At 45.4% G+C, this 26289-nt stretch overlaps 2 protein-coding genes across 5 annotated transcripts in view; one reads left to right on the top strand and one right to left on the bottom strand.

Annotated features, from left to right (window-relative positions):
• Positions 1-22140, top strand: part of LOC123993216 (protein FAM13B-like) — an 85829-nt gene extending 63689 nt beyond the window's left edge. Inside the window, exons 1-15 of one of the 4 annotated variants that reach the window (XM_046295117.1) lie at positions 4848-5819; positions 8860-8901; positions 9750-9845; positions 10105-10258; positions 11226-11335; positions 11847-11898; positions 12010-12124; positions 14116-14332; positions 14613-14754; positions 14879-14960; positions 15359-15508; positions 16315-16520; positions 16680-17143; positions 17693-17794; positions 18037-22140. In XM_046295117.1, coding sequence (XP_046151073.1) covers positions 5377-5819; positions 8860-8901; positions 9750-9845; positions 10105-10258; positions 11226-11335; positions 11847-11898; positions 12010-12124; positions 14116-14332; positions 14613-14754; positions 14879-14960; positions 15359-15508; positions 16315-16520; positions 16680-17143; positions 17693-17794; positions 18037-18160 — 2499 coding nt within the window. In that variant the 5' untranslated portion in view covers positions 4848-5376 and the 3' untranslated portion in view covers positions 18161-22140. Of the gene's footprint in view, positions 1-4847; positions 5820-8859; positions 8902-9749; positions 9846-10104; positions 10259-11225; positions 11336-11846; positions 11899-12009; positions 12125-14115; positions 14333-14612; positions 14755-14878; positions 14961-15358; positions 15509-16314; positions 16521-16679; positions 17144-17692; positions 17795-18036 lie in introns of those variants that run through there. The other 3 variants (XM_046295114.1, XM_046295115.1, XM_046295116.1) reach the window with 3 other exon arrangements.
• Positions 22141-23618: 1478 nt separating this feature from the next.
• LOC123993215 (kelch-like protein 3) overlaps positions 23619-26289 on the bottom strand; it is a 32523-nt gene continuing 29852 nt past the window's right edge. Inside the window, 1 exon segment of the mRNA XM_046295113.1 lies at positions 23619-26232. Coding sequence (XP_046151069.1) covers positions 26204-26232 — 29 coding nt within the window. The 3' untranslated portion in view covers positions 23619-26203.

Here is a 26289-nt window from a genome sequence, read left to right as displayed (position 1 = left end):
CTTGAATTTTTCCACAATTTATGTTCTGAAATGGATTAAATCGTTTTTTCCCCCACCTCATCAATCTACACACAATACCCATAATGACAAAGCAAAAACTGTTTTTTAAAATTATTTTTAGCAAATTTATTTAAAAAATAAAAACATCAAATTAAGTTCTCAGACCTTTTACGCAGTACTTTGTTGAAGCACTTTTGTCAGCGATTACAGCCTCCAGTCTTCTTGGGTATGATGCTACAAGCTTGGCACACATGTATTTGGGGAGTTTCTCACTTTCTTCTCTGCAGTTCCTCTCAAGTTCTGTCAGGTTGGATGGGGTGCATCGCTGCACAGCTATTTTCAGGTCTCTCCAGAGATGTTTGATCGGGTTCAAGTCCGGGCTCTGGCTGGGCCACTCAAGGACTTGTCCGGAAGCAACTCCTGCGTTGTCTTGGCTGTGTACTTTGGGTCATTGCCCTGTTGAAAAGTGAACCTTCACCTCAGTCTGAGGTCCTGAGCACTCTGGAGCAGATTTTCACCAATGATTTCTCTGTAATTTGCTCCGTTCATCTTTCCCTTGATCCTGACTGGTCTTCCAGTCACTGCCGCTGAAAAACATCCCCATGGCATGATGCTGCCACCCCCATGCTTCGCTATAGGGATGGTGCCAGATTTCCACCAGACGTGGCGCTTGGCATTCAGGCCAAAGAGTTCAATCTTGTTTTCATCAGACCAGAGAATCCTGTTTCATGGTCAGAGTCCTTTAGGTGCCTTTTGGAAAACTCCAAGCAGGCTGTCATGTGCCTTGTACTGAGGAGTGGCTTCCGTCTGGCCACTCTACCAAAAATCCCTGACTGGTCGAGTGCTGCAGAGATAGTTCTCCCATATCCACAGAGGAACTCTGGAGCTATGTCAGAGTGACTTTCGGGTATTATGTGTAGATTGCTGAGGTGGGGAAAAATTGTTTATTCAATTTTAGGATTTGTCTGAAACGTAACAAAATATGGAAAAAGTCAAGAGGTCTGAATACTTTCTGAATGCAATATATGTGCTTGTCCTGGTCGTTCTGTAAAGGTTAAGGGGATTTGGGTGGTGGCTGGACTTTACATTTACATTTTTGTCATTTAGCAGACACTCTTATCCAGAGTGACTTACAGGAGCAATTAGAGCTAAGTGCCTTTGCTCAAGGGCACATTGGCATATTGTTTACCTTTTCAGCTTGGGTGATTTGAACCGGCCCAAAACTTAACCGCTTGGGGGGATAGGGAAAGGCTTTGGGTGGCAGCTGCTGCAGAATTAGGGCCCAGTCCCAGACAGACTCATGTAGATAGAAGGGTGGAGTTGGGGCAAGCACTGAAATTAACAGAGATTAAATGGCAACCAACAGAATTGGCAGCTGCCTGTATCCCCCACAACTATTGCTGTGATGCCGGGGATTATGCAGTTACAGCTCTGCCTTTGATGGAATTTGTGGTATTATGTAATTTTATAAATGTCTTAAATGTTGTATTTTTTAAAATTCTCTGGTAGACGCACTTGCTTATGAAATCATGAAGGTAGTCATTGATCAACAATAACACTTGATTGGTCATGTACGATGTGGTTCGGTCATTGATAGGTTTGCAAAGCTACTGGTAATTTACCAGAATCTTTTGTAATTTTGGTCAACTATACTTGAATTAAAGTATTCATATACAGTACCAATCAAAAGTTTGGACACACCTACTCATTAAAGGATTTTTCTTTTATTTTACTATTTTTTTATTAAGAATCATAACCAAAAAAGTGTTTACATTTTTTAAATGTATGAGATTCTTCATAGTAACCATCCTTTGTCTTGAAGACAGCTTTGCACACTCTTGGCATTCTCTCAACCAGCTTCACCTGGAATGCTTTTCCAACTGTCTTGAAGGAGTTCCCACATATGCTGATGCAAGTCATCTCCAACCATCTCAATGGGGTAGAGGTCGGGGGATTGTGGAGGCCAGGTCATCTGATGCAGCACTCCTTCACTCACCTTCTTGGTCAAATAGCCCTCATATAGCCTGAAGGTGTGTTGGGTCATTGTCCTGTTGAAAAGCAAATGATGGTCACACTAAGCACAAACCAGATGGGATGGTGTATTGCTGTGGTAGCCATGGTGGTTAAGTATGCCGTGAAGTCTCAATAGATCGCTGACTGTGTCACCAGCAAAGCACAGTCACACCACCACCTCCATGCTTCACGGTGGGAACCACACATGCAGCGATCTGTTCAGCTACTCTGCGTCTCACAAAGACACGGTGGTTGGAACCAAAAATCTAAAATTTGGACTCATCAGACCAAAGGACAGATTTTCACTGGTCTAATGTCCATTGCTCATGTTTCTTGTCCTAAGCAAGTCTATTATTATTATTATTATTATTGGTGTCCTTTAGTAAGGGTTTCTTTGCAGCAATTCAACTATGAAGGCCTGATTTCTCCTCTGAACAGTTGATTTTGAGATGTCTGTTTCTTGAACTCTGTGAAGCATTTATTTGGGCTGCATTTTCTAAGGCTGGTAACTAATTAACTTATCCTCTGCAGTAGAGGTAACTCGGTCTTCCTTTCCTTTGGCGGTCCTGGTGACAGTCAGTTTCATCATGGTGCTTGATGGTTTTTGCAATTGCACTTGAAGAAATGTTCAAAGTTGACTGACCTTAATGTCTTAAAGTAATGATGGACTGTCGTTTCTCTTTACTTATTTGAGCTTCTGTATACCACCCCTACCTTTTCACAACACAACTGATTGCATTAAGAAGGAAAGAAATTCCACAAATGAACTTTAAAACAAGGCACACCTGTTAATTGAAATGAATTCCAGGGGACTACCTCATGAAGCTGGTTGAGAGAATGCCAAGAGTGTGCAAAGCTGTCATCAAGGTGGCTACTTTGAAGAATCTCAAATATAAAATATATTTTGATTTGTTCAACACGTTTTTGGTTACTACATGGTTCCCTATGTGTTATTTCATAGTTTTGATGTCTTCACTATTATTCTACAATGTAGAAAATAGTCAAAAATAAAAAGCATTGAATGAGCAGGTGTGTCCAAACTTTTGATTGGTACTGTATATAAAGAATCATTTGCGTAAACCATCATGTTAAACACCAATGCTATTCACTAAGTTGATGGTTTATATTTAGAATAATGTTTTGCAGCTTTTTCATTTTATTTAATTGTAATATATTTGACATAATGCCACACAGGGCCAGAGATAATTAGATACCTGTGATAATCTGAAGTTCCCAAAAGGGCTACTAGATTTAAAATCAAATTTGTATTTATCACATGCGCTGAATACAACGGATGTAGACCATACCATGAAATGCTTGCTTAAAAGCCCTTACCAACAATGCAGTTCAAGAAATGAAGAAAATATTTACTGAATAAACTAAAGTAAAAAATGTAATAAAAAGTAACACAAAGTAAAAATAACGAGGCTATATAGAGGGGGTGCCGAGTCAATGTGAGGAGGTACAGGTTAGTTGAGGTAATTTGTACATGTAGGTAAGGGTAAAGTGTGACTGCATAGATAATAAACAGTGAGTAGCAGCAGTGTGAAAATGAAAGGGGGGGGGGGGGGTTGCAATGTAAATTGTCCGGATAGCCATTTTAATAAATTGTTCAGCAGTTGTTCAGAAGCATTTTGGACCTACACTTTATTACATAACATCTTTGAAAGATACAAAAATGTTGGTAGTTTACTGGTGAACTTCTAAAGTTTCCAGTAATCTATCCTCCCTTTGCAACCCTAGTCAGAGGGAGAAAGTGCAGGCTTTGCTGACTTGTTTGTGCCGAGCCTTGATAGCCATTAAGCCTGCCAGCGACAGCTCCCATCAAATCTAAATATAAACCTGTTGGACCGTCCATCATACATCCTGTTCCCTGCTCCATGGAAAGTCTTTCATGGGGCACAAAAATAAACTCCAGTGATGAAGACTAGCGTCCTAGAGACACGCTGTTTGGCGAGGTTTGAGACAGGGGAATGTGTGAACAGGTGTTTTCTCCATAATGACTGTCTGAGGGAGGAAAGCAGGGTCACAGACCTCCCTCCTACCCTCCACCTGTCCTCCTTCTCTCACCCTTTCACCTCTCCAACTCATGAGTGTCAGCCTGCGTGCCTTCCCTCACAACACTACCAGGCCAGGCAGCCCTGTAAACCTAGCCAGTGGCTTTGTCCCAAATGTCTCACTTTTCCCTAGAGTGCACACATTTTGACCAGGGACCACCTATATAGGGACTAGGGTGCCATTTGGGACACCCTAGGTGTGAGCGTCAGAACCAGAGGATCAACAGCCCCTGGGTCCAACCTGTTCTCCGTGTCATAGTCCATCTTCTCCAGCCAGACTTGTCCTGAAGAGCCCGTGGACATTATTTATGGGGGCTTTTAGGCCACTGCATGCCACAGAAACCTGCCGCTCTTCTATGTGTCAACGGAACTCTTGCTGTCTCTTTCATGAGGGCGTTTTGAGTGATAGTCCAGCACTCATCATGGACACACAGCCAGATGTTTACATGGTTAACGGCACCCTTCAAGGTGGACACCTGCTCCTGTCGTGGCCTGTGCCGATCAAAACAAGTGCCTCCTACTACTTCTATCCCATATACCCACTCCTAGTATTGGGATCCACTCCTTGCTTTATTTTGAGTAGCTGATCATTTTATGTCCACTGCTCTCAGCTACCTCCCATCCCCTTCGCATCTTAGTTATTTCTTACTGCCCCCTCACGACCTTATTACCTCATCTCACTACCTTGTCAAGGCTATAGGCACCGGCACCATATACTGTATTTCGCATATATTGCTCTGATAGGCAGGTACTACACTGCTTGGAGTATGTCTATGCGACCTAGATAACAAACATAACATATATTATCAGTTCTCAGCCACAGTACTTGGACAGGCTTCTCATCTTACATTCCTAGGAGTTCTGACACACTTTCCACCCAGGAAAGATTACTTTTATCGCAACTTAACTGTGGCAATGATAAATGGGTCAAGCAAGATAGGATTAAGAGCAAACCTGACCCTCTTCCTGCTAGTGGACACAGTGAAGCATTCTCAGAACACATGGCACTCACTGAACTGTCATCTTCAGTTCAGATAGTCCTGTGACCTTACTCAGGATGTATGTGATGTGTAACTGTGTGTGTGTGTGTGTGTTCACTCAGAGACAAACATAGATTTGAGCATGCAGAAGTAAACTGCTCAAGAGGGCCTGTGATTCAGTGTGTGGGTGTGGCCAGAAGCCACCCTGTCCCCCTAGGTGAGCTCCAGTCAGAGCTATTAAAAAGCCAGCCCTGTCAGTGAGCCAGCCCAGTCATTGGGCTATGATTGAATAGGATGTCAGTGGGTACCAAGCAGACATAGGGGTGATGTGCAGGTTATATAAAAGCCAGTGGATGACAGGTGGGTGGGGGGCTGCTGTGTTACAGTCAGTTTTTACTGGCCGTTGGTTGGGGAAGCCTGCCCCCCTCGGGTCAGGTGATTGGCCAGTGGTGTTGGTTGCCCGGTTGCGTCAAGCAGCCCTGTATTTGAGCAGGGTTCTGGATTGTTTACTGCAGCACTTTTCAGCAGAGAGTCCCGAGCCCAACACGACGCAGCAAGCCAGCTGTGGACAGAGCTTTCCACAATATGTACCCAGGGAGTCAGGTTTTGCTCTTCGACCTTCTCATACAGACTTTATCGCCAATAAGTGCTCAGTCTGGATAACCAGAGAACCCACCAAAAAAACGTCAGGCTTGATAAACAAAACAACACGACTAACCAAGCTGAACCGACAACCGGTGAAAATGGCGTGTGAAATTCTGCTGCTCAGGTAAAGCCATGGGGGGGGATTGTAACAGTGTGTGTACATTGTCATGTTCAATTTGAGATGTATTCAGTATGTGGGGATGCGAGGCTATTTGTGGCATATGATGTTTTATGATAACTTAATGCAGCCCCATGGTATCTCTGATGGGTCATGACCGGTTAACCTTTACGGATGAACTTGTTACGGGTTCGTATTACATCGTGGGGGGGAGGGGTGTTTAAGATTGACTGACTAATTCTACAAATCTCACGGGAGGATGCTAGTCTGCGTAACCGACACGTTTAGCTTTAATACACAGAGGTAGTGTATCAAGGGTAAAACAGGTGTTTACGAGCTGAAGAGTGATGCCTGGTAGAGAATGTGTGGGCTTTTCTTGAAGTACCCGCTGAAACTGTGATGTATGGCAAGCACACTGCGGCGCTACTCTCTGCCAGAACCAGGACATAACCTACAGACGCAGTGCTGAGCAGAGAAACTCTGCTGAATCACAACTACCTGGCTACCTCTTCTACTGCTGCGACTCAGCCACTCATACTAGTAGTGTGTGTGTTTACAGTATGTGTTCATATGACAGCTGACTATGGGATGATGAAGCTAAATTGCGGAGTTGGAGGAAGCTTGCGGTTTCCTGGAGCTTTGCCTCTGGTGATCTTTCAGTTGGGTAGCAGAACACTCACTGATCTCTCATTAGAACAGCAATAGACATCAGTAGGTCCTCAGCTGGCTACCTTACTGAACTCCTGTTACCAGTCAGGCTGTGGTATCCTAGGACATCTCTTCATCCGGCACTGTTAAGTAACCTTATTAGTGGAAGGAAATACGGACTGTTAAGTAACCGCCTTAGTCAGTGGACCAGAAGTCCACAATAGGCATCAGCAGTTCCCTTAAGATTCATCTTACTGCAATTATATCCCTATCTGTCATACCATGGTTCTCCATGCTGTGACTAGGCCAGACGCTGTTAAGCTACCTTTATTTTGAAAGGAAAACACTGGTCTGACCTACCACTAGAGCCCTTTGCCCTGAGGTCAGGTCACCATACTACAAAGAGCTATGTGGCAGATTATATGACATTCCTCCTTATCCAAATCACTTTGGCAAAGCTGGTACGGTTATTCCACCTCATTAGGTTAGCCGATTGCGTGAGGCACTCCAGGGCTTTTTAAAAGCTGGTAAAGCTTTTTTTGTCTCTGACTCCAAAAACCTTGGCTGGTGTTCAGTCTGGTCACACAAACTGATTTCTCCACAGCCTGGGAATCAGGCCTGATCTGAGTGAGTCTGATCTGATTCAGAACAAGTAATAGAATAACCCAGAGTGTTTGAGAGGGAGATATGCAGTAACAGATATCCCTGTGCTGTGCTCGCTGGCCTGTGTGGCCACATCCAACAGTGCGCTCTCATTGTTTCCAAGGCAGAGCGAGAAGGTTCGACTTACAGAACATTGCTGACTCTAAAATGACTACTACCTTGGAGTCGGTGAGATGGAATGGTGTTATGTCATCTAAAATTGGTAGACAAATAGTCAACTCTCTTTCTCTATTGATCCATACTGGCAATTTCACTGGCTAAAGTCCAAATGCAGGCATCAATGTGGAGGTGTGCTGGAACTTTTACATGACTCTTCTCACAGGGTCGAGCTGTATGTTTAACTTAACTGTCAGAACAGGAGGTGTGATGGTGGGCGTCTGGGCGTCTGGCCTGTGTGTTGTCTGACAGCCTGAGGCTTCAGTGTTTAATGCCTCTTACTGCACTATCTCACTGTACGGCTCTGTACAGCTCTTCAAGGACACAATGTCAGTCAGTGCGGAATCCGAGCGCTGCCTTTTTCTCAGTAAACAAGAAGAGGGGGAGGGGTGACTGTGTAAATAATTAAAGTGCTATTGATGTGATTTGAGCTGCTGGGCAGATGCAGAGACTGAGGTGTGAGCCAAAGGGATGTATCTTTAACACTAGATAGGGAACACTCTGAATCCTATTGGCATATGTAGGTCCTGTTGGGCCTTGGCTGTGAAAAGCGATACTGGAGATGGACCACACGTTCTAACATTCTATGGCAGGTCTGAGTCTGATATTGCCTACTGTCAGTGGTTTCAAAGCTGTAGCCTAACTAAGGGCCCAGTGGGATAGCATAAGATAGGGCAGGCCAGACGGTCTCTAGGTAGCAGCCATCTCCCAGGTTTAGCTGGTTAATAGATAGGATGAGTCTAACTATACACTGGTGGATGGAACTGTTGACAGGAATATGCCAACACCATACTACAGTTAAACTTTGTGCCTGTTTGTGTGTGTTTGTTTGTGTTGCTTGCGTGAGGAGTTGACCCACCTTGTCAATATCAACCTTTTAGAGCGCCAGTCCCCCCGAGGTGCCCTGTTAGTTGCCCTCACCCCCAAAGGAGACCGCTAAACCCAACACGGCCGTTAACGGCAGCGGGATAACCAGCAGGGCCAGTGCGTTATGCAAGCACAGATTCCTGGCATTGTTTATGAGGCGGACAAGCGCAGACTGCAGAATCAACCGGCCCCTTCTTCTGTCACAAGCAACGGCACTGCCTGATGAGAGGCAGGCTGTGTCCTGTTTGACATTTGCCCACATCAATGGAATGGTCCCTGTTTTTGTGTGGCGGGTACAGAAAGGGGACGCTATTTACAGTAAATGGGGCGCTGCCTACCCGCCAGCCCATCCTGTGTGCCCGCCCACTGCACACCCTTGGCGGTGCCTGGGAGTAGCTATTGAGAGGCGTGAATTGAGTGACATAAGGAAAGAACATGCGTGTGTGCGTGCTCTCATGCAGTACTCTATAGGTGTGTGAACTCCCTTGATACCCGGCCCTTTGGATGTACTTTCCCTCCTTAGGTAGAACTGCTGCATAACGGGCCCAGATTAGGACCCAGCTGAACTGAGGCCATGACCTGATGGGTCACTCCACTGCTCAGAGTTTCCAATGGAATACACTCAGAGAAGGGAAGGTCCTGGTTGACCAGGGAGGACGGAGGCGAGTAGGGGGTACATGATGTTCTAATGTTGCTTTCTGTTTCCTCTCAGTTCACACATCTCCCCCATCAGCGTTCTTCCAGGATCTGCAGAGTAAGTACTTAGTTACAACGTCCCCCAAAAAATACAAATTCTGCCATACATTAATGCACTAAATCAAGTGTGAAATAAAAGGATCCCAAAAAGTGTAAAGCGCTTTCAGGTTAGTCTGGGTCAAAGACATAGATAAAAACCAATTGCTAATCCACCAAGGAGGAGTTGAAGGGAACGGGAGGGGGAGGAGCAAGCCATGTCAACCCATCACCAAACCATTTGCGTCACAAAACATTGAGACTTGAGCACATCCATCACATGACAAGCCTCTGGTTCCTCTGGGTGTAGAGAAGGAGCGAGTGATGCTGTTGACTGGTCGCCACTGTACTGTAGCTTCAGGAGGCTTGCGCAATGTACAACAGCTGGTGGCTAACTCCAGGAGTAGTAGACTAATGCTTTAGCTGGTGGCTAACTTTGGGGCTAGTAATGCATTAGCTATAGCTGGTGGCTAGCTTCAGGACTAGTAATGCATTCACTAGGCTATAGCTTCCAGCTAGATTTTACAGACTACACAGTCCCGTGTTTGTTCACTAAAGCTAAGCCTTTATCAGTGGGTTTAAAATTCAGAAGCCAAAGAATACAGTAGAGTTCAGTACAGCTAAATGAGAAGGGAGTTTTGGTGCTTAGTTCAGATAGTGCTGGATTTATGTATCTCAGGACTCTAGAGCACAGGGCTGTTCCCTTTTTTAGTCAGAGTTCCCTGCTTGACCTTATTAAACGTGCCAGAAAGCAGGAAATGGGTCGCCGAGCGGTTTAACTCCACTGCTAATGTTTCTTATTAGATGGATTCAGAGGGTTCTTACTTTGGCAACAGAAGTTAATACGTTGTGCCTGTGTTGTTTCCGCAGCATTATAGAGCGGACCATCCGCGCCGCGGTGGAACAGCACTTCTTTGACCTCAAGAGCTCCATCGACCAGAAGATCAGCAGCTATGAGAGCCAAGGGTGAGCAGTGAACACACACACTTGTGCTCAATCTCACACTACACGCACATAATGTCCATACACGATGCAAATGTTTTCACACATGTACATGTATCCATGTTCATACGAACATACTCACTTTAGCAACACACACTAACATGCGTTCCCTTGTCACCCATACTGTTGCCTAACACTGGGTGGCAGGCAGCTCCAGAAAGTTAATGTTACCGCAGTGCGATGCTGATAGTTGCTTAGTTAATGACTTGTTTGGTTTCCACAGCGCGGGCCCCAGTGAAAAGCGGGTGATGGGGCCAGGGCCAGTTTATGGCCATGGAGAGGAGGGCCCGTGTACGAGTAAGGAGGGCCCCGCAAGCAGTCCCCTGTCAGCCCCAGAGACAGAGAGCCACTCTGAACACAGCCCACAGGCCCAACAGGTCTGTTATACAGTCAGTCAGTCACTCCAGGTCACTGGAGAGCGACACACACATCCCAGACAAACAACTCCACAACCTCTGGCCGTAAACAGAATATTGAACATTTACCATACCGACCACTGTCGCTGAATAGGGGCTATCACTTTATTACAAGGTTTTGTGTGACCCATAACAAAGATGTCATTCTCTTTGGAGGGCCGAGGTGGTGGGGGACAAGGGAAACCTTGTCAGATACAGACTGTCTTCTGTTCTCACCGAGCACAGCCAGTCCATCTTGATAACATCATCATAGATAAGCGATAAGAGACAATTCCATAAACTTTAGACATCCTACACAGAATCAGATTTAGCCTATATAGCATAAAATTACAGGTCATGGATTGGGGATAGCTCTCCTGGCTGGTAACCTTGGATAGAGGCTGGCTGAACGCTAGATAAAATGGCAGCTAGTTTCCGCTGACATCTGCCCACCCTCTCCAATTCTTCACCACCACAGACCTGGCTGCTGGCTGGGCTCCACGGCCCCTCAGCCCAGAGGTGGGACCCTCTATGAATTGGGCCACCCTCTTTTTAAATAGTCTGCTTGCCCCCAAAGAATGACAGCAACATCTGTTCAGACCTCAAATACCCCTCCCACCCCTCTCATAAATGCATACATACATACATGCATACATACACACACTGTAATCAGTTAAACCAGGTCCATCTCCACCTACTTTGTAAAAAAAAAAAGGGAGGCTGCCCTCCAGGAATTCAAGCTAGCGTCTCATAACTTTTTTATATTTTTTATTATGTTTGCTGTTGATGCAGCCTCTGTTTGATAGTCTACATGGGTACTGTTCCAGGGTACTGTTTCATGTTGGTTTTTATGCTTGGCAAGTGGATGTTCTTCAATGAGTCAATTGTGATCAAGAAATTAGGTCAATCTAATACTTGATATGTTGTTTCTGCGTGTTTTTCCTCCTAGGAGGTCGAGGATTGTGACTCCCAAGGCGCCATCCTGGAGGAGAGTTCTGGAATGGACCTGGATGCCGCAGAGGCTCTTGTAGATGCAGAGAACAATATCAACACTGCCAGGTTGGCTTTAAACCGTTTAACAGTATTGCTACACAGCACAATTACCTCAACTGCTTAAATGCCAGGCTTTGCTGTCTAGTTTATTTCCTGCCTTCCCAGAGAAGGCTGATGGCTGGCATTCAATGAAACGAGCTAATCATACTGTTGTATGCTAATCGGGACTTGGGGATTTTTTTTTTTGCGGTTTTGTTTAGTTATGTACAACACAAACAGCAATAGCATGGCTTTGAAAAGTTTGACTTTGCTGTGGTGAGGCGTTCTTCTGTTGATGAGACTTTCTTGTGCTGCTGAGTGGAGGACACTTGACACGCTGTCTATTCTAATCAGTTGGAGAGGGTTTTGTCCTCCCTCCGCTCATCATGAACATGAAGCAGACGTACATGCACAAAAGCCTGTCGGTAGTCGTCAGTCAGCTGATCAATGGTCATAATGCGTTGTGTTCAATAGCCATAGCAAAAACGCATTTCAAACCGGCCAGTACTCATGTCTCTCCCTCTCTCTCTTGTCGCAGGCAAGAAAGCCAATCCTGTGACAAGATGGACCAGGCCGATCTCATCACCTGTGTAAGTGTCTGACAACCCCTTCTTTTCTTCTTCACATGACTAATGTGTATTGAACACCGTCTAACCCTCCTATTTATCTCTCTCCCTCTCTCACACACTCTCTCCATCCAGGACTCTGATGAGTGTGACCAGAACCCCAACACAGAGGCCAAGGGGTACCCCTACCACCCTGCCACCTCGCACCACCTCCAACTCAGCCGCATCTTCCCCCACAACCAGTGGGAAGGTAACTTTCTCACCGTTGTTGTTTTGTGCTTTATAGACCAATGTTCCACCGGGGACAGTTAGGATAGTGATCGAGTGAAGTTAGTTGAAACGAAACAAAATGCATTTTCAAGTAAACCTGGATGCAAATTATTTGAATGATGGGTTGTGGTAGCTAGGTATGAAAAGTGTGTTAGAAAGTAGCATAAACTCCAGCTGGTTGCCTCAAACCTCGGCTCACGGTGGTGTTCTCTGCTATATCGCTCTCCCTCTCCCTCCCTCCATACTGCATTAGCACCATCCCTAAACCATCTCCCCCTCATAGACTTCACATGTACAGTGCCTTCAAAATGTATTCAGACCCCTTGAATTGTTCCACGTTTTGTTACGTTACGGCCATATTCTAAAATGTATGCTGAGCAGTCTTTTATTGAAATCTACACACAATACCCCATATTGACAAAGCAAAAACAGGTTTTTAGACATTTTTGCAAATGTATTAAAAAATACAAAACGCATACCTTATTTACGTAAGTATTCAGACCCTTTGAGACTCGAAATTGAGCTCAGCAAGGTTCTTTGGTCTGATGAAACCAAGATTTAACTCTTTGGCCTAAATGCTAAGTGTCATGTCTGGAGAAAACCTGGCACCATCCCTACGATGAATCATGGTGGTGGCAGCATTATACTATGGGTTTCAGCGGCAGGGACTGGGAGATTAGTCAGGATCGAGTCAAAGATGAATGGAGCAAAGTACAGAGATCCTGGATGAAACCCTGCTCCAGAGCGATCAGGACCTCAGACTGGTGCGAACATTCACCTTCCAACAGGACAATGACCCTAAGCATACAGCCAAGACAATGCAGGAGTTGCTTTGGGACAAGTCTCTGAATGTCCTTGAGTGGCCCAGCCAGAGCTCGGACCTGAACCCGATCTAACATCTCTGGAGGGACCTGAAATAGTTGTGCAGCGATGCTCCCCATCCAACCTCACCGAGCTTGAGAGGATCTGCAGAGAAGAATGGGAGAAACTCCCAAATGCAGGTGTGCCAAGCTTGTAGCGTCATACCCAAGAAGACCCAAGGCTGCCATCGCTGCCAAAGGAGCATCAACAAAGTATTGAGTAAAGGGTCTGAATACTTATGTAAATGTAGTATTTCAGTTTTAACTGTTGTATTAATTTGCAAACATTTCTAAAAACCTGTTCTTGCTTTGTCATTATGGAGTATTGTGTGTAATTTGTTGAGGGGGAAAGAACTATTTAATCAATTTTAGAATAAGACTGTAACGTAACAAAATGTGGAAAAAGTCAAGGGGTCTGAATACTTTCTGAAGGCACTGTATGCACCTGCAAGGGAGAGGCCATGTTAAGTAGGAGATCTTCATTCTTTCATCCTTCCCTCCCTCTTCCTCCCTCATCTTCTCTCTCTTTAGTAATCCAGGCCTTCAGAGAGACTAATCCAGAGAGCTCTCGCTCGCTCGATCTCCCTCCCGGGCGACCCACTTAGGGCTAGCTGACTCTCTTTGTTGTTAATCACACAATGAGTCAGTCAAGTTCATCACACCTCACCAGTATCTCAGAGTTCCAGAGAGGAAGGCCCGTTAGCCCCATAGAGTAAACCTTCTCCTGCCAGACACCTGCTCCAGTGTTGACCCTTCACTGCCTCATGTGTGTCAGTGCACCACTTCCGCGTGCTGAAAATCCCCAAAACGCCACCCTCAGTAATTCAGTTTATGTGCACGTTATAAGTGCCAAATGATGCACCAGGCCACAAGTGTTTTATGTCTTCCAACTCTCCATCCTTCTCTCTCCTGTCTCTAGATGTGTCCAGAATGACAGTGTGCTTTCCCTGGCCCTATCCCGGGACATTATCTGTATATCTGTGTGTTTGTGTCCTGTCTCTTTAGATCCTGGAGCTATAGTGCTGGCAATGGTAACATTTTTCTCCAACTTATCCAATGACTCATGTTACATTCCGAGACTCACCTGTGTTTATCTTTGTGTCCCGGCCAGACCCAGTGCCAGCCTACAAGTCATGGCAGGACGAGAGTGACTCTGGCGAGGCCCAGCTGTCCCCCCTGGCGGGGCGCATGGTGCCCTTGCCCCACGAGGAGGACGCTCACCCCCTCATGGCCCGCCGGTTCCTGGACTTTGGCCACAGCCAACGGTTCCTGCAGCACTCCGACCCCGACGCAACCTCGCCCACCAAAGCCCACCACTCCCTGGGGAGGTGAGACCACACACACACTGACATATCAGGAATGGTACTTTGTGCAGACATGACAGGCAGCTTTGATGTTTTCCTGTTTAGTTATTCTAGCTGATGAACAGATTGCCTATGGCACATTACGATTATTCGTTATGATTCCGGTACAAGCAGTGTTTCAAGGAGGATATGTGCTTTACACACTGTATGTAGAGCATAGATGGGGTTTTTGCATTGATACTGCAGGTGCAGGTCAACCACCTCCTCTCTCACTTGCCTCCATCGTTGTGTCCCCCTCATCTAGGCCTCGCCGTGCCTCCTTCAGTTCCAAAGAGAGCGGTTTGAGGAACGACTCTGTCTCCCACCAGCTCACCAAAAAACTACAGAGCCTCAAGAAGAAGATCAAACAATTTGAGGAACAGTTTGAGAACGAGAGGAACTACAAGGTAAGAAAAATACTTCAATATGAGGAACAAGTTAGTGTTAAGAAATATTGAATAGTTAGTGTTGCTAGGGTCATACTTCACCATTAGTCGGATACTTCTATTCACTGTCCTCCACTTCCCCAAGCCGTCTCATGGAGATAGAGCAGCTAACCCAAAGGTCCTCAAGTGGATGACAGACCTCACCAAAATCCGCAAACAGTTAAAAGGTAAGAGCAGTCTCTGTGTCTATGGTCACGTTAGGGAGGGTGCTTGGTTCCATGACAGGGGCGGGGTGGGCGGGGCGGGTGAACTTCTGTGTGCCATCCTGTTCCTCCCCTGGGCAGCCTGGTCCTGCCCTGACCCACCTGCTCGCCTGACTGCCCAGTCGTGGCAGAGCAGGGTCAGTCTCACATCACTGCATGCATGCGTGTTAGAGTACACACCAACTGTGGCTCTCACATGTGGCCTTCCTTCACTGTGTTGGTCCATTTGTGAAAGTCCCCCTACCCCCTCCACCCATCTATATCCATTCCATATGAACGCCCCCCCAATCAGGAGATGCAAAGCCGAATAAGTTTCTCTCTCTTCTTTAAAATAAAAAAAAACGGACGTCCCTCATCGGCAGGAAGACCACATCTCTTTCCCAAAGGGTCCCTGAGGCACCAGGCGGTGCTTCAGTCATACAGACGTCACCACCCCTCCTCCTCCGCCCCGAACACATCCCATTTTACACTTGCACGCCCCCTCACTGCCTGTAGACAGGCACCCTACCTATGTAAGTACACTCTAACAGCAGTAAGTAGAAACCAAAAAACACTTCCAACTTGTTAAGTTTGAACTGCAGGTAGACTCTCTCTCTGCCTCTTCTTTCTCTCTTCTTATAGCTCTGTTTTCCTCTCGCTTTCTCTTTTTCTCTACCTCTTACTCTTGTGCGTTCTCTCTCTTACTGTCTCTCTCTCTGTCTCTCTTTCTCTGTCCTTCTCTTTCTCTCTCTCCTTCTCTCTGTCTCTTTCTCTGTCTCTTTCTCTCTCTGTCTCTCTTTCTCTCTCTTTCTTCTCTCTCTCTCTCGCTGTCTCTTTCTCTCGCTGTCTCTCTCGCTGTTTGATGCGCTCCACTGGTCATACAGAAGCATATCCCACAGTCTCAGGGGTTTGGCAGTATGTCATGTACTCTGTAGTGTTGTTATTTGGGTGTGAATTCTGCGGTGAACATCTTTGTGGGTGGGAGTCTAGCCAAAGTGTGAAAGCTGGATTCCTTGAATGGACGTGGTCCTTGAGAACGTCCCTTTTTTGACGTTGCAGAAATACCTCCGTGCAGACAGACTGGTTTGTTTCATTTGCTGTTCATCCATCCTCTGCTGTGGTTTCAGACAAGACCTGTAGTAGTTTGGCATGTTTGTGTGGGTCTGTGGTTGGTCGTCAGGGCTATCCCCTTTTTCGAGTCTCTGGCACACAGACAGACGTGAGGACTCATGGCAGCTGCAATAACAGCCCATCAAGCACCTGCATGCCCACTTTCAACTATGTGAACTAACCTCTCTGTTCCTCAGTCACCCTCACATCTTTTCTTCCCCTCCCCCAGATGCCAAACACAAAGAGGCTGAGCTGACTCCTCAGACGCGGCCACGCAGCAACACCTTGCCCAAGAGCTTTGGTTCCACCCTGGCAGTCCACGAGGTTGTTGAAGAAGCCAAGGGCCACCGGCCCACCAAAGAGGAGACCCTGGACCTCATCCAGCGCCGCGTCAAGGGCAAGAGAGAGGAGGACGGCTGGCCAGAGGACATCAAGGTGAGACCGGTGAAAATGCTCAGTCTTTGAGAGGCCGTAGAGACACTTGGAATAGAACCCTACAGCTGTACAATCCAATGAGTCCTGTCCTCAGACATACATTTACAAGCGTCAATCAATATTGTGCCAATTGCTTATGTTTCCTTTCTCTCCATGTAGAAAATGACCAAGGAGGAGCTGTCGTGTGAGAAGACAGTCCTACAGAAGAACCTCCTGCACTACGAGGGACTACACGGCCGACCTGTGACCAGAGAGGAGAGGCTGGTGGTCAAACCGCTGTACGACCGCTACCGTCTGGTCAAGCAGATGCTCACCCGCGTCAGCATCACCCCCATCATCGCTTCCCCCTCCAGCAAAAGACGCAACCAGACCCTGCAGCCCATCATCGAGGGCGAGACGGCCCACTTCTGCGACGAAATCGAGGAGGATGAGGGCGAGGAGGAGGCTGTAGCCGAGGAGGTCCAGAGTTCAGGGTCGGAGGTGATCATGGCTCTAGACCCAGTGTGCCAGCCCCAGACCAGCTCCCAGAGAGACAGAGACAGCCTGCTCAGGCCCAAGATGGAGGAGACCTCTGGGAAACTGACCCTGGACCTGCGACTGTCCAGCTCCAACGCCTCGTCCATGTGAGCATAGACACACTCGTAAACATCCACTACACTCAATTCACAACAGCCTCCTCAATAATCTTAATACAGTAACCAGTGTAACTCTGCCATGTTTGCTACACATTAACACAACTGAACATCTACACAAACGCGTTCGGCCGTGGAGGTTAAATGGGTTCTGGCCGTCATATGACGTCTATTTAAAGCACTTGGAACAGGGTTCATATCTACTACAGTCGCTGGTCTTAGGAGCTCAAGCAGGATAAAGCAGTAATCTGTTTAGGGGCGTTAGCCAGCTCATAGCCCCGGGCAAGCAGCAGAGAGAGCTGCCAGGCCTGCTCTAAGCCCAGGCAGCAGGGCTGGTTCAGGTGCCATGACCCTAGGTCCTAACCTAACCTGACCTCTGTAATCTGGTCTCGGTATGCCCCGGCCACAGTTTGACCTGCTTCCATGCCTACACAGGGCCACTGCCAGGTCATTTCCTGTCCCTGAACTCACACTGGCTTCCTGTTTTGATATGATGCTCCCTCACTTAGTGTGCTAATGTAGACCTTCTGTATCCCATAGGCCCGAGCTCCTGGAGCAGCTGTGGAAGACCCGGGCAGAGAAGAAGAAGTTGAGGAAGACTATCCGCGAGTTTGAAGACGAGTTCTACCAGCAGAACGGCAGGTTGGTACACAAACAGTCCTACAAACAGTGGTGCTGAAGCTTTAGCACCTGCGTCAACAACAGTCTTGGTGACCGAGGAAGAGCTTGAGATGATTGGTTGAGTGGTCTCAGACAGGAGCCCTGTTTGATCCTAACTTATTTACAACAACTGCTTGTTTTGTTTGATTGTGCAACCCATTGGGATGCAGTGAACGGGCCCGTATCCAACTGGTGTCTCAGACCTTCTCGCTCTCCCCCTACAGGAATGTCCAGAAGGAGGACAGGCTCCCCATGATGGATGAATACAAAGAGTATAAACGGATCAAGGCCAAACTGCGTCTGCTGGAGGTGCTCATCAGCAAGCAGGACTCCTCCAAGTCCATCTAAAGAGGGAGCGGCCACCCTGCTTCCCTCCCTTCATCCCACCGGACACAGAGGGTGAACTGCCTCACCCCGGGCATACATGTCACCCCTACATGATGGCCCATACCCCTCCCCATCCCTTATCAACCATCCCCCTACCTGCACCGCTGAGGGAAGGCATGTCCGCCACCGTGTCCCGCTGCTGTCTCACCACCACAACCCATCTGTTTCTACCACCGCCAGCTCATGTACAGTCAAGGGGTCCTCACTGGGGACTCTGAGGGAGAAGAGTCACATCTTCATTCCACCAGTCAAGACTCAACACACCCCTTTTTTTTTAACTTTCTGTCAGTTTCATTTGGAGGAGTTCCCCCTTTCCTTATTAGTTTTGTTTTTCTTGTAGCCCCCCCCCCTGAACTTTTCACGTACGGTAGTTTCTCATACTGAGAAATCATATTGGAGAGGACAGGAGCTCTGTTTTGTAGCGCATTTTAGTCACCTGGCCACCTGTTTAGACGTAACAAACTGAACTCTCCCTACCTTGGAGCGAGGAGACTGGTCATCCTTTTTCAGACATTCAGACTCACATGGATTCAGTTGCCCGAACTCGATCTTCATCCTTCAACACTGGGACGCTTTTGTGTTTCGTCTGAGTGAGTTTTTGGGAGAGAGAGCGAGAGAGAAAAAAAAGTCATTACTGTGTATGTGTTCTTGTAAATCAATATGTACACACATGTTTCTATGTTACAGTATGTTGTTTTTCTTGAATGCAGAGTAATTCCTTCTTGGTTTTGAAAAGAATCTTACTGAGTTAGTGTGTTGTTCCATTCCCTTTGCCACTATGGAAACTGGAGTGAGTTTTATCAGCTGGGACTGGTTGTGCTGTTCCTTTCTCTTAGTTTTTTCAAATATTTGGATCATCAGTCGTCACTGAAAGGAGTTTTGGCACACCAGGTGGGCGGGACAGCCAGTTAGGTGTATCACTTAGTGTTCCTGTACCTTAACCGTCTCCGTTGTCTGGCAATATATATTTTCAATATTTTCAATCTATATTTTGTTTTCTACGCGTTAAAGTTCAGTTGCGGATTGGATCTTTGTGCAAGGTGTCCAGAATGGGGGGTGGTGGATGGGTTGTGAGATTAAAGCTAAGGTAGTTTCAACCTCATCAGTATTATGCTAAATACAGCATATGGCAATGTTAGGGCGTGATGTACGGTTCCTAGCCCTGTTCGATGGACTTTAACCTAGCGTTCCATCCAACAGTCAGTGGACCACCTCTTAGTATGGCAGACAGACACTCCCAGGTGCCCAGTTATACAACCAAGTGTGTTGACCAACACCCTACTGCCACACAGCCAGTATTTAACCCCCAGTGGTGTGTGTGTGTGTGTGTGTGTGTGTGTGTGTGTGTGTGTGTGTGTGTGTGTGTGTGTGTGTGTGTGTGTGTGTGTGTGTGTGTGTGTGTGTGTGTGTGTGTGTGTGTGTGTGTGTGTGTGTGTGTGTGTGTGTGTGTGTGTGTGCTGATGGACAGTGGTCGGGCGGACCAAGTAGATCCGGCTTCTTGAGGACAGCCATAGATAAGTTATCGCCATTTGGCTGCCAGTCAGTCTGGAGGTCCGGTCAGCCCTGTGCCCAGGTTAAGATGACAAACAGTCCTCATGTCATAATCTCCTTTTAGTCACTGGGGAATGTGAACACCAGCTAAAAGAGTTGTCATGCATCCCATGTCCAGTGTGAGGTAAACTAGGCGTCTTCGTCTAAGGTTCCACTTTAGTACGCAGGACGGTGTCCCAAAGGGAAGTTCCCGAGCCGAGAACAGGATCAGCTGACTTCCTGGCTTGTAACAACTTGTCACAACGTCGAGCTACTGTATGTTGTTGCACCAAAAGTTCAACGTGTCCTTGGTTAGCGATCACTGACCCACTGCAAAAGATCTACTTTCCTTCAATCTAGAGTCACACAATGTCAGGCAATTGCTGTACACGTTTTCTCTGGTGCTAAGGGTCTCTCTCTCGCTGGGTGTTGGTTGGTTGGTAAATGTCTATTTTTCATTATGGGATATGTCCCATAGTGAGCCAGAGTGTTTGACCAGGCAATGTAGAGCCAGGTCATTGTCAGGTCCTGGGGAGTTGTCTGACCACAGGGCTCTGAGAAGGCTTTACCACGGCCAAGCAGAACCAACAGCACCTTGACCCCTGACAATTTACGTCAAGGGTCAACTTATTGATGTCTCTAGAGCCCGAAAGCTCTTCTGGGCTTCAATATAAAGGTCACATACAACAACAACAACAACAACAACAACAACAGAGTCCAAGTTTTGCATATTTGGAATGAGGTGCGTCTGGTCTGTCGGCATGATGCCGCCTCGGAGTGCTGTCGCCTGCCACTCCTTTATGGTCATTGATCCTAGCCTTTGACCCCTAGCTAAACTAGCAGGCAGCCCAGAGGCAGCATCACATCACTATCCTTCAGAAGCTCTCTGGACTTGACAAAACCAAGCAGGAGCTTTCGAGTAGAGCAACGACCTTTCGTCTGTTCAGTTGACTAGTTCTAGTCCTGGCAATTAAATACAAAAAACCATTTGATGTTGCAGACTAAATGTCTCTGCACATTAGGGTGGGGAGGGGAATTAGTGCTGTTTGCTTGTTTCGGAATGGGAAGGCACCATCAGTGGCACCAACTGTAAGGATCTGCATCTGCTTCAAGAGGTGGAATAATGGAGTATATTGTCAGTCAGACCAACACACCAAGAATATAGGGAATCTAATTTTGCCTGAAGGATGTTTGCGCTGAACCAAGAGTTTTGCCTTGGTCCCTCACTGGGTCAAAACCAAGTCATGTAACCTTTGTTTGAGTTGGCAGGGTGTGGTGTATGTATGGGTGGACAGTGTGGGGAGGTTCTAGAAGTTATTTGCACAGCATTCTGAGAATGCAGCCCTTGTTTTGTTTGTCTATTTGTTCCTTGTTTTAGAAGCACTACTTATATCTGAAGGATGAATGTCAGAATTTAAATTATTTCTAACACATTTGGCCCCTTGTTTCAATTTCTGTGATGTTCAAACTTGAGAATGTGTTTTTTTTTTTATTACCATTATTTTGTAATTTTTAAATGTGCCCCTCACTAATACATCTATACAGTGTAGTACCTCTGTATTGGCTAATAATCTGCTATGTTTTTGTTTTGTATAAGCTAGTCTCAGTAGTTCGCTTGCATGGCAAAGATTTGTATTGTTTCTATTTTTGTGCCATGAAGATGAAGCAATAAATGAGCATCAATGGAATGTGGGGCCTTGTTAACCCACTATGTGCATTTTCTGAGTATATGGCTGATTAATGTTTAATCTATATTAATGGGACTAACTTGGTCTGCTGTTTTTTTTTTTTTTTTTTTTACCTTGCAGACCAACCCATGAAACTGTCACTTGACTAACTGCTGTGAGAGTTCCAACGCGACTCAGTTTTCTGTCTGCTAAACCAGCATTTTTACCACTTGTTGTCAGCATAATGTTTTCTGGGGCACTGCTTTAACCAAATGAGAAGAGATTATCAATGTGGTGACAATGATCGAGGTATATTTGGACCAAACATTCCAATTTGTATTATTTTAAAAGAAAATAAATGTGAAATTGGTCGATCGATTTTGTTATTTCCATGTCAAATTTAAGGGCTTTTTTTAACTCTCATTTTGTGTTGTGCCTGCAACAAGTGGTAAAAATAATGTGAAGCCCACAGGCTATAAGGATGTACACTGACCCTGTTCATAGCCCCATGTCATCCCACGCATGTTTGTTTTTCTTGCCCATGGAGCCGGTGGCAGGTTGCATCAACTGACTAGCCGATCAGCCACTGGCTCCCAGAGCCTCCCTATCTATATGTGGAGCTGTGTTTTACATCTATATGTATCTATAAATGTTTTTGTGAATGCTTGTTTTCCTTCATTTACACATAATAAAGTACAATCAGTAATAATGTATATTAAAATGAAATTTAAAAAATATATAAAATATTGTAATTTACATGCCTCATGCTGAAGTTGTCTTCAAACTAATGGGAAAGGTTACTTAAACCAGATTCACAATTGAAATACAAGTCAATATAGTTTATGTATGTCAAAGTATACTGCACCCAATATCGCCCAGTATGCATGCAATAACTAGCTAGGTGGTTTGCAGTTGAGTCTGGTGAATGCGTTTTCATGGAGGACAGAGATGGTTGTGAGGGAGGGCTCACAATGACCCGGCAGAATAAGAGTGGAAAAAATCCTGAGTCTGCAAAGAACAGAGGTCAGCACGCGAAGCCGCAGTTGGAACAAACCCAAACAGTGATATATTACACCCTATACACATAAATCCATCTTCATGGGCACCTGAATTGCCATAGCACATGTTGATCAGCAGACCATCTTTAGGCTTTATCATGTGCATCTTTAACACGATTTAGTGAATGGTCAATGATTCCCTGAGCCCCCAAAAAACATATTTCATTGCCTGGCTTTCACACACTTCTAGAATGAGCATGGCCATGTCTTTTTCGTTTTGTTACTGCTGCCCTCTAGTGTTCACAGCCAACACTAACACTTAGGTAACACTTTATCAAGAGCTTTGGTAATGCTTAAAACATACCTTCAGGAGCTTAAGCGCAATAAATTCATAACATAAATGAATTGCAAAATTAAAACATGTAGTACACAAACGGGGACCACTTTTGGCTCGTGAGCAACACTTTCAAAACAAAATTATGAAATTATATGAAAGTTTGAGAGGGCCTCTTTGAAGAGTCTGCCTAGAATCTAGGCCCTAGATGGTCAATAGCTGTGGTGTATCCATTACCACTTGCAATGAAAACTGTTTACCATTTAAGAAGCAAACAAGCTAACAGCAAATGGAACAAAACAGGAAGGGACTTAGCTGAATTTGTCCAATAGAAATTAGTTTCCATTTGGAGTAAACGGTTTCTGTTAACTTTTTGCAACAGAACTGACAATGAATCCACCCCAGCTCAAACTACCAACTGCAAAAGTTAACCCTTACCCACGTTTCATATCCTCAAACCTAACCTTAAATTTATGTCCACACAGGATGTCAACCCTGACCCTAAACTTAGCCATAACCCTAATGTCATGTCCACAACCCAGCTCAACCCTCCCTGACCCTAATTTATGATATGTACACACTATGGGGTTGAAATAACACTGAAATTGTGCAAACAATGATAATACCCTTTTTGTGTAAGAGCTGTTTTTTAAAGCCTGGAATTTCAGCCTGTTCAGGTGTGATGGAACTTTTGGCCCACAATCATAATTTAAAAATGTGATTTGATTATAAAAGAACAATGACTGGTCGTCTGGGTAAGAGGGTGGGTTCTAGACCATCCTACCAGCCAATCAGGGCTGTGTATGTAAGTATCTTCAAATTTGTTCCTAACACCCACACAATCAGACTGAGCATTTTAAGGGGCCAAAGGAGGCTCAGGAAAATACATATTGGAGTTTGAGTTATTTTAATAAACAGTGATTTATTAGATATACAGAGATGATTTTAAAAATACAATTACAAAGACTGCTTTAACCCTAGTATGTATATTTGATCCCTGTGGGAATGGAGCACACAACTTTGGTGTTTCAACTTGCTAGTGTGCCATGCTCTTTTAATGGATACATATATCGTTGTTGAATTATATAATATATCATAAAAATAATGACACCAAATCCATATGTTTTAATTCATATAGCTATTTATACTAACACACAGTCCCTACCAGTCTTGTGTTAATGTTCAGCACAGACAATGATTCACTTAAAATGAAAGGCCATTTTTGTCAGTCATAAACTGAGCAGCCAAAGACATATGAAGACGGTCAGGCGGAATGGACACAGTCGGTCCATGCAGGGTTTTGGACACTCATGGTTGGTAGATCTAGGCTGGTGTCCTTAGGCTGGCTCAGTGCAGATCCCTGAGTGGTCCAGCTCAGACATGGGACCCTGTGACTCAGCTGTGAGAAGTTAAGGAGGATGCAGTCTGGAATTGTCAGTGATGTGTGGCAAGCTAGTAGAAATGTTTGAAGTTTTACCATTACCACCAATGGAGCGATTATCCCTACATTCCGGGTCACAAGTGGCCTGAAATCTAATGTACAAGGCCACAAACATGGCTGTTAATGGCATTCCCTGACAACAGATGTCATTGTAAATAAGAAGTTGTTCTGAACTGACTTGCCTGGTTAAATTTAAAAAAGATGTTATCCTCATACACTCCCAGTCACAAATATATCTCTCATCCACCCTCTTAACGCCATCTTACAATGGTGGCTCACATAGTCAGCTGCATAGTCCAAGTGAATTAAAAAGCCTGGTTAGGTTATATGTTATGATGAGAGGCAGATGTTCTATACATTATAATGATCAATGTACCCACGGTAACCATGTATCCACTTCTTGAACATGCGAGAAGAAAAATGCTCAAAGGGATTCTAGGTGGCCATAGTACACACAACAAATGCTCATTAAAAATGATATTTACTATAATTTAATATCCACAATAAAATAAACTTTAGAAAATAGTTCACCGATCTTGATATAATATACTTAATATTATACAAGTTACCTATGTCCTGCATATTTCAACATCGCTCTGGGGTGGCTAAGTACAACCATAGTAAACCTATGGATTGTGCAGTAAATAGTCATTTCAATCAGAAATACCAGAATCTCTGAACAGAATGACAGTATATGCGAGGAGTAGAAAAAGACAGTAGGGGTCAATTCCATTTCAAGTCCAGAGATTCATTGAAAAGTGCCTTTGTTTATTCTAATTTCACATTTCCAATTCATAAAATGAATTTAAAAATGCACTTCCTGAATTGATGAGAGCTGAAATGAAATTGAACCCAACCCTGGTAAAATGTGTTGAGCTTGGAATAATGTTAACCATAATTATCGTTGCCTGATGCAGAAGTTGTAGTCTTTTGGTTATGTTACAGGAAATTAGCTTTATACAATACAAAAAAAGTGCTATTGCATCCATTCGTTGACATGATGTCCATTGTCTAATGTTTTTGCGTCAATTTGGCACATATCCTTCAGATACACAAGGTTTGCAAACAAACACTCAAATACAGTATGAGAGAGCATTATGGCACATCAAGTAAGCAAAGTCAAGACTGACAGCATATTGGCTTATCACTTTGCAAATATGTATCTACAGTGCATTTAAAACACCACATTAACATGGTCCCCCATTGTGCCCAATTCCAATATGAGGGGAAAAAAACATGATCGATTCCAAATTGGAAATGGTATGCATTTGAGGCATGTGGCTCCCGGTGAATGCTGGTCCAGGTTGGTCCTCCAAGTCTGTCTTGAGTTCCTCCGACAATTATGTCAGGTGGTATTTAAAAGAGAGGACCCACTCAGGCTGCAGACAGTGAGAGAGCCTGTGGGCAGCACCTTGGAGTCTGCAGTCCACCCATGGCTCTCCAGTAGAGAACAGACAGACTGACTGACTGACCTCATGATCATCCGTGCATTTCTACAGCAGTAACACGACATGGCATAGCAAGAGCCCATGGTTGGTTTGAGAGGCCTCTGTTGGCCACAGTGTCGTTTCCTCGGCCAATCAACAACCTTCTTCTTGGTCATAGCTCATTAAGTCTATCCCTTTCAAAAAAGGCCAGTTTATTCTCCCTCTCTGTTCAGTTGTAAAGGAGTATGAGGAGAGTGTGGCCCTCCTAATACTAATCTAGCTAAATTGGCCCCTGTGAGTCTGCAGGACAACAGTCTCCCTCCAGCCCTGCTTGACCCAACACATTGGCATCCAGTCTTAAGACACTCTGCTTCAGGCAGCATTGTTGAGTCTTGGGGCCACTTTGACCATGGAAGCCAATGTTCCCCCCACTCTCTTTCTCCCTCTCCTTCTCTCTATGGCAGCCCAGGCTCATGCTCAGAGCCACCTGTCAAGCTAGTGTTGGTTCAAGGACTTGATCGTGAAATCAGACGTCCGTATGCGCATCAGAGTGGCTCCCTTTGGCTGCTGCGTGTGGCTGTGGGGTCCTGTAGTCGGGGGCTGATAGTCATAAAGGCTTGTCTATGACGGATACACCTGTACGGGGAGATAACAGAGGACTTCATTCTTCAGATCAGAAGGTCCCGAGTTTGG

This window comes from Oncorhynchus gorbuscha, linkage group LG13 (assembly GCF_021184085.1).
Source record: "Oncorhynchus gorbuscha isolate QuinsamMale2020 ecotype Even-year linkage group LG13, OgorEven_v1.0, whole genome shotgun sequence".
In the NCBI taxonomy this organism is placed as follows: Eukaryota; Metazoa; Chordata; class Actinopteri; order Salmoniformes; family Salmonidae; genus Oncorhynchus; species Oncorhynchus gorbuscha.
This window is presented reverse-complemented; position numbering and strand designations above follow the sequence as displayed.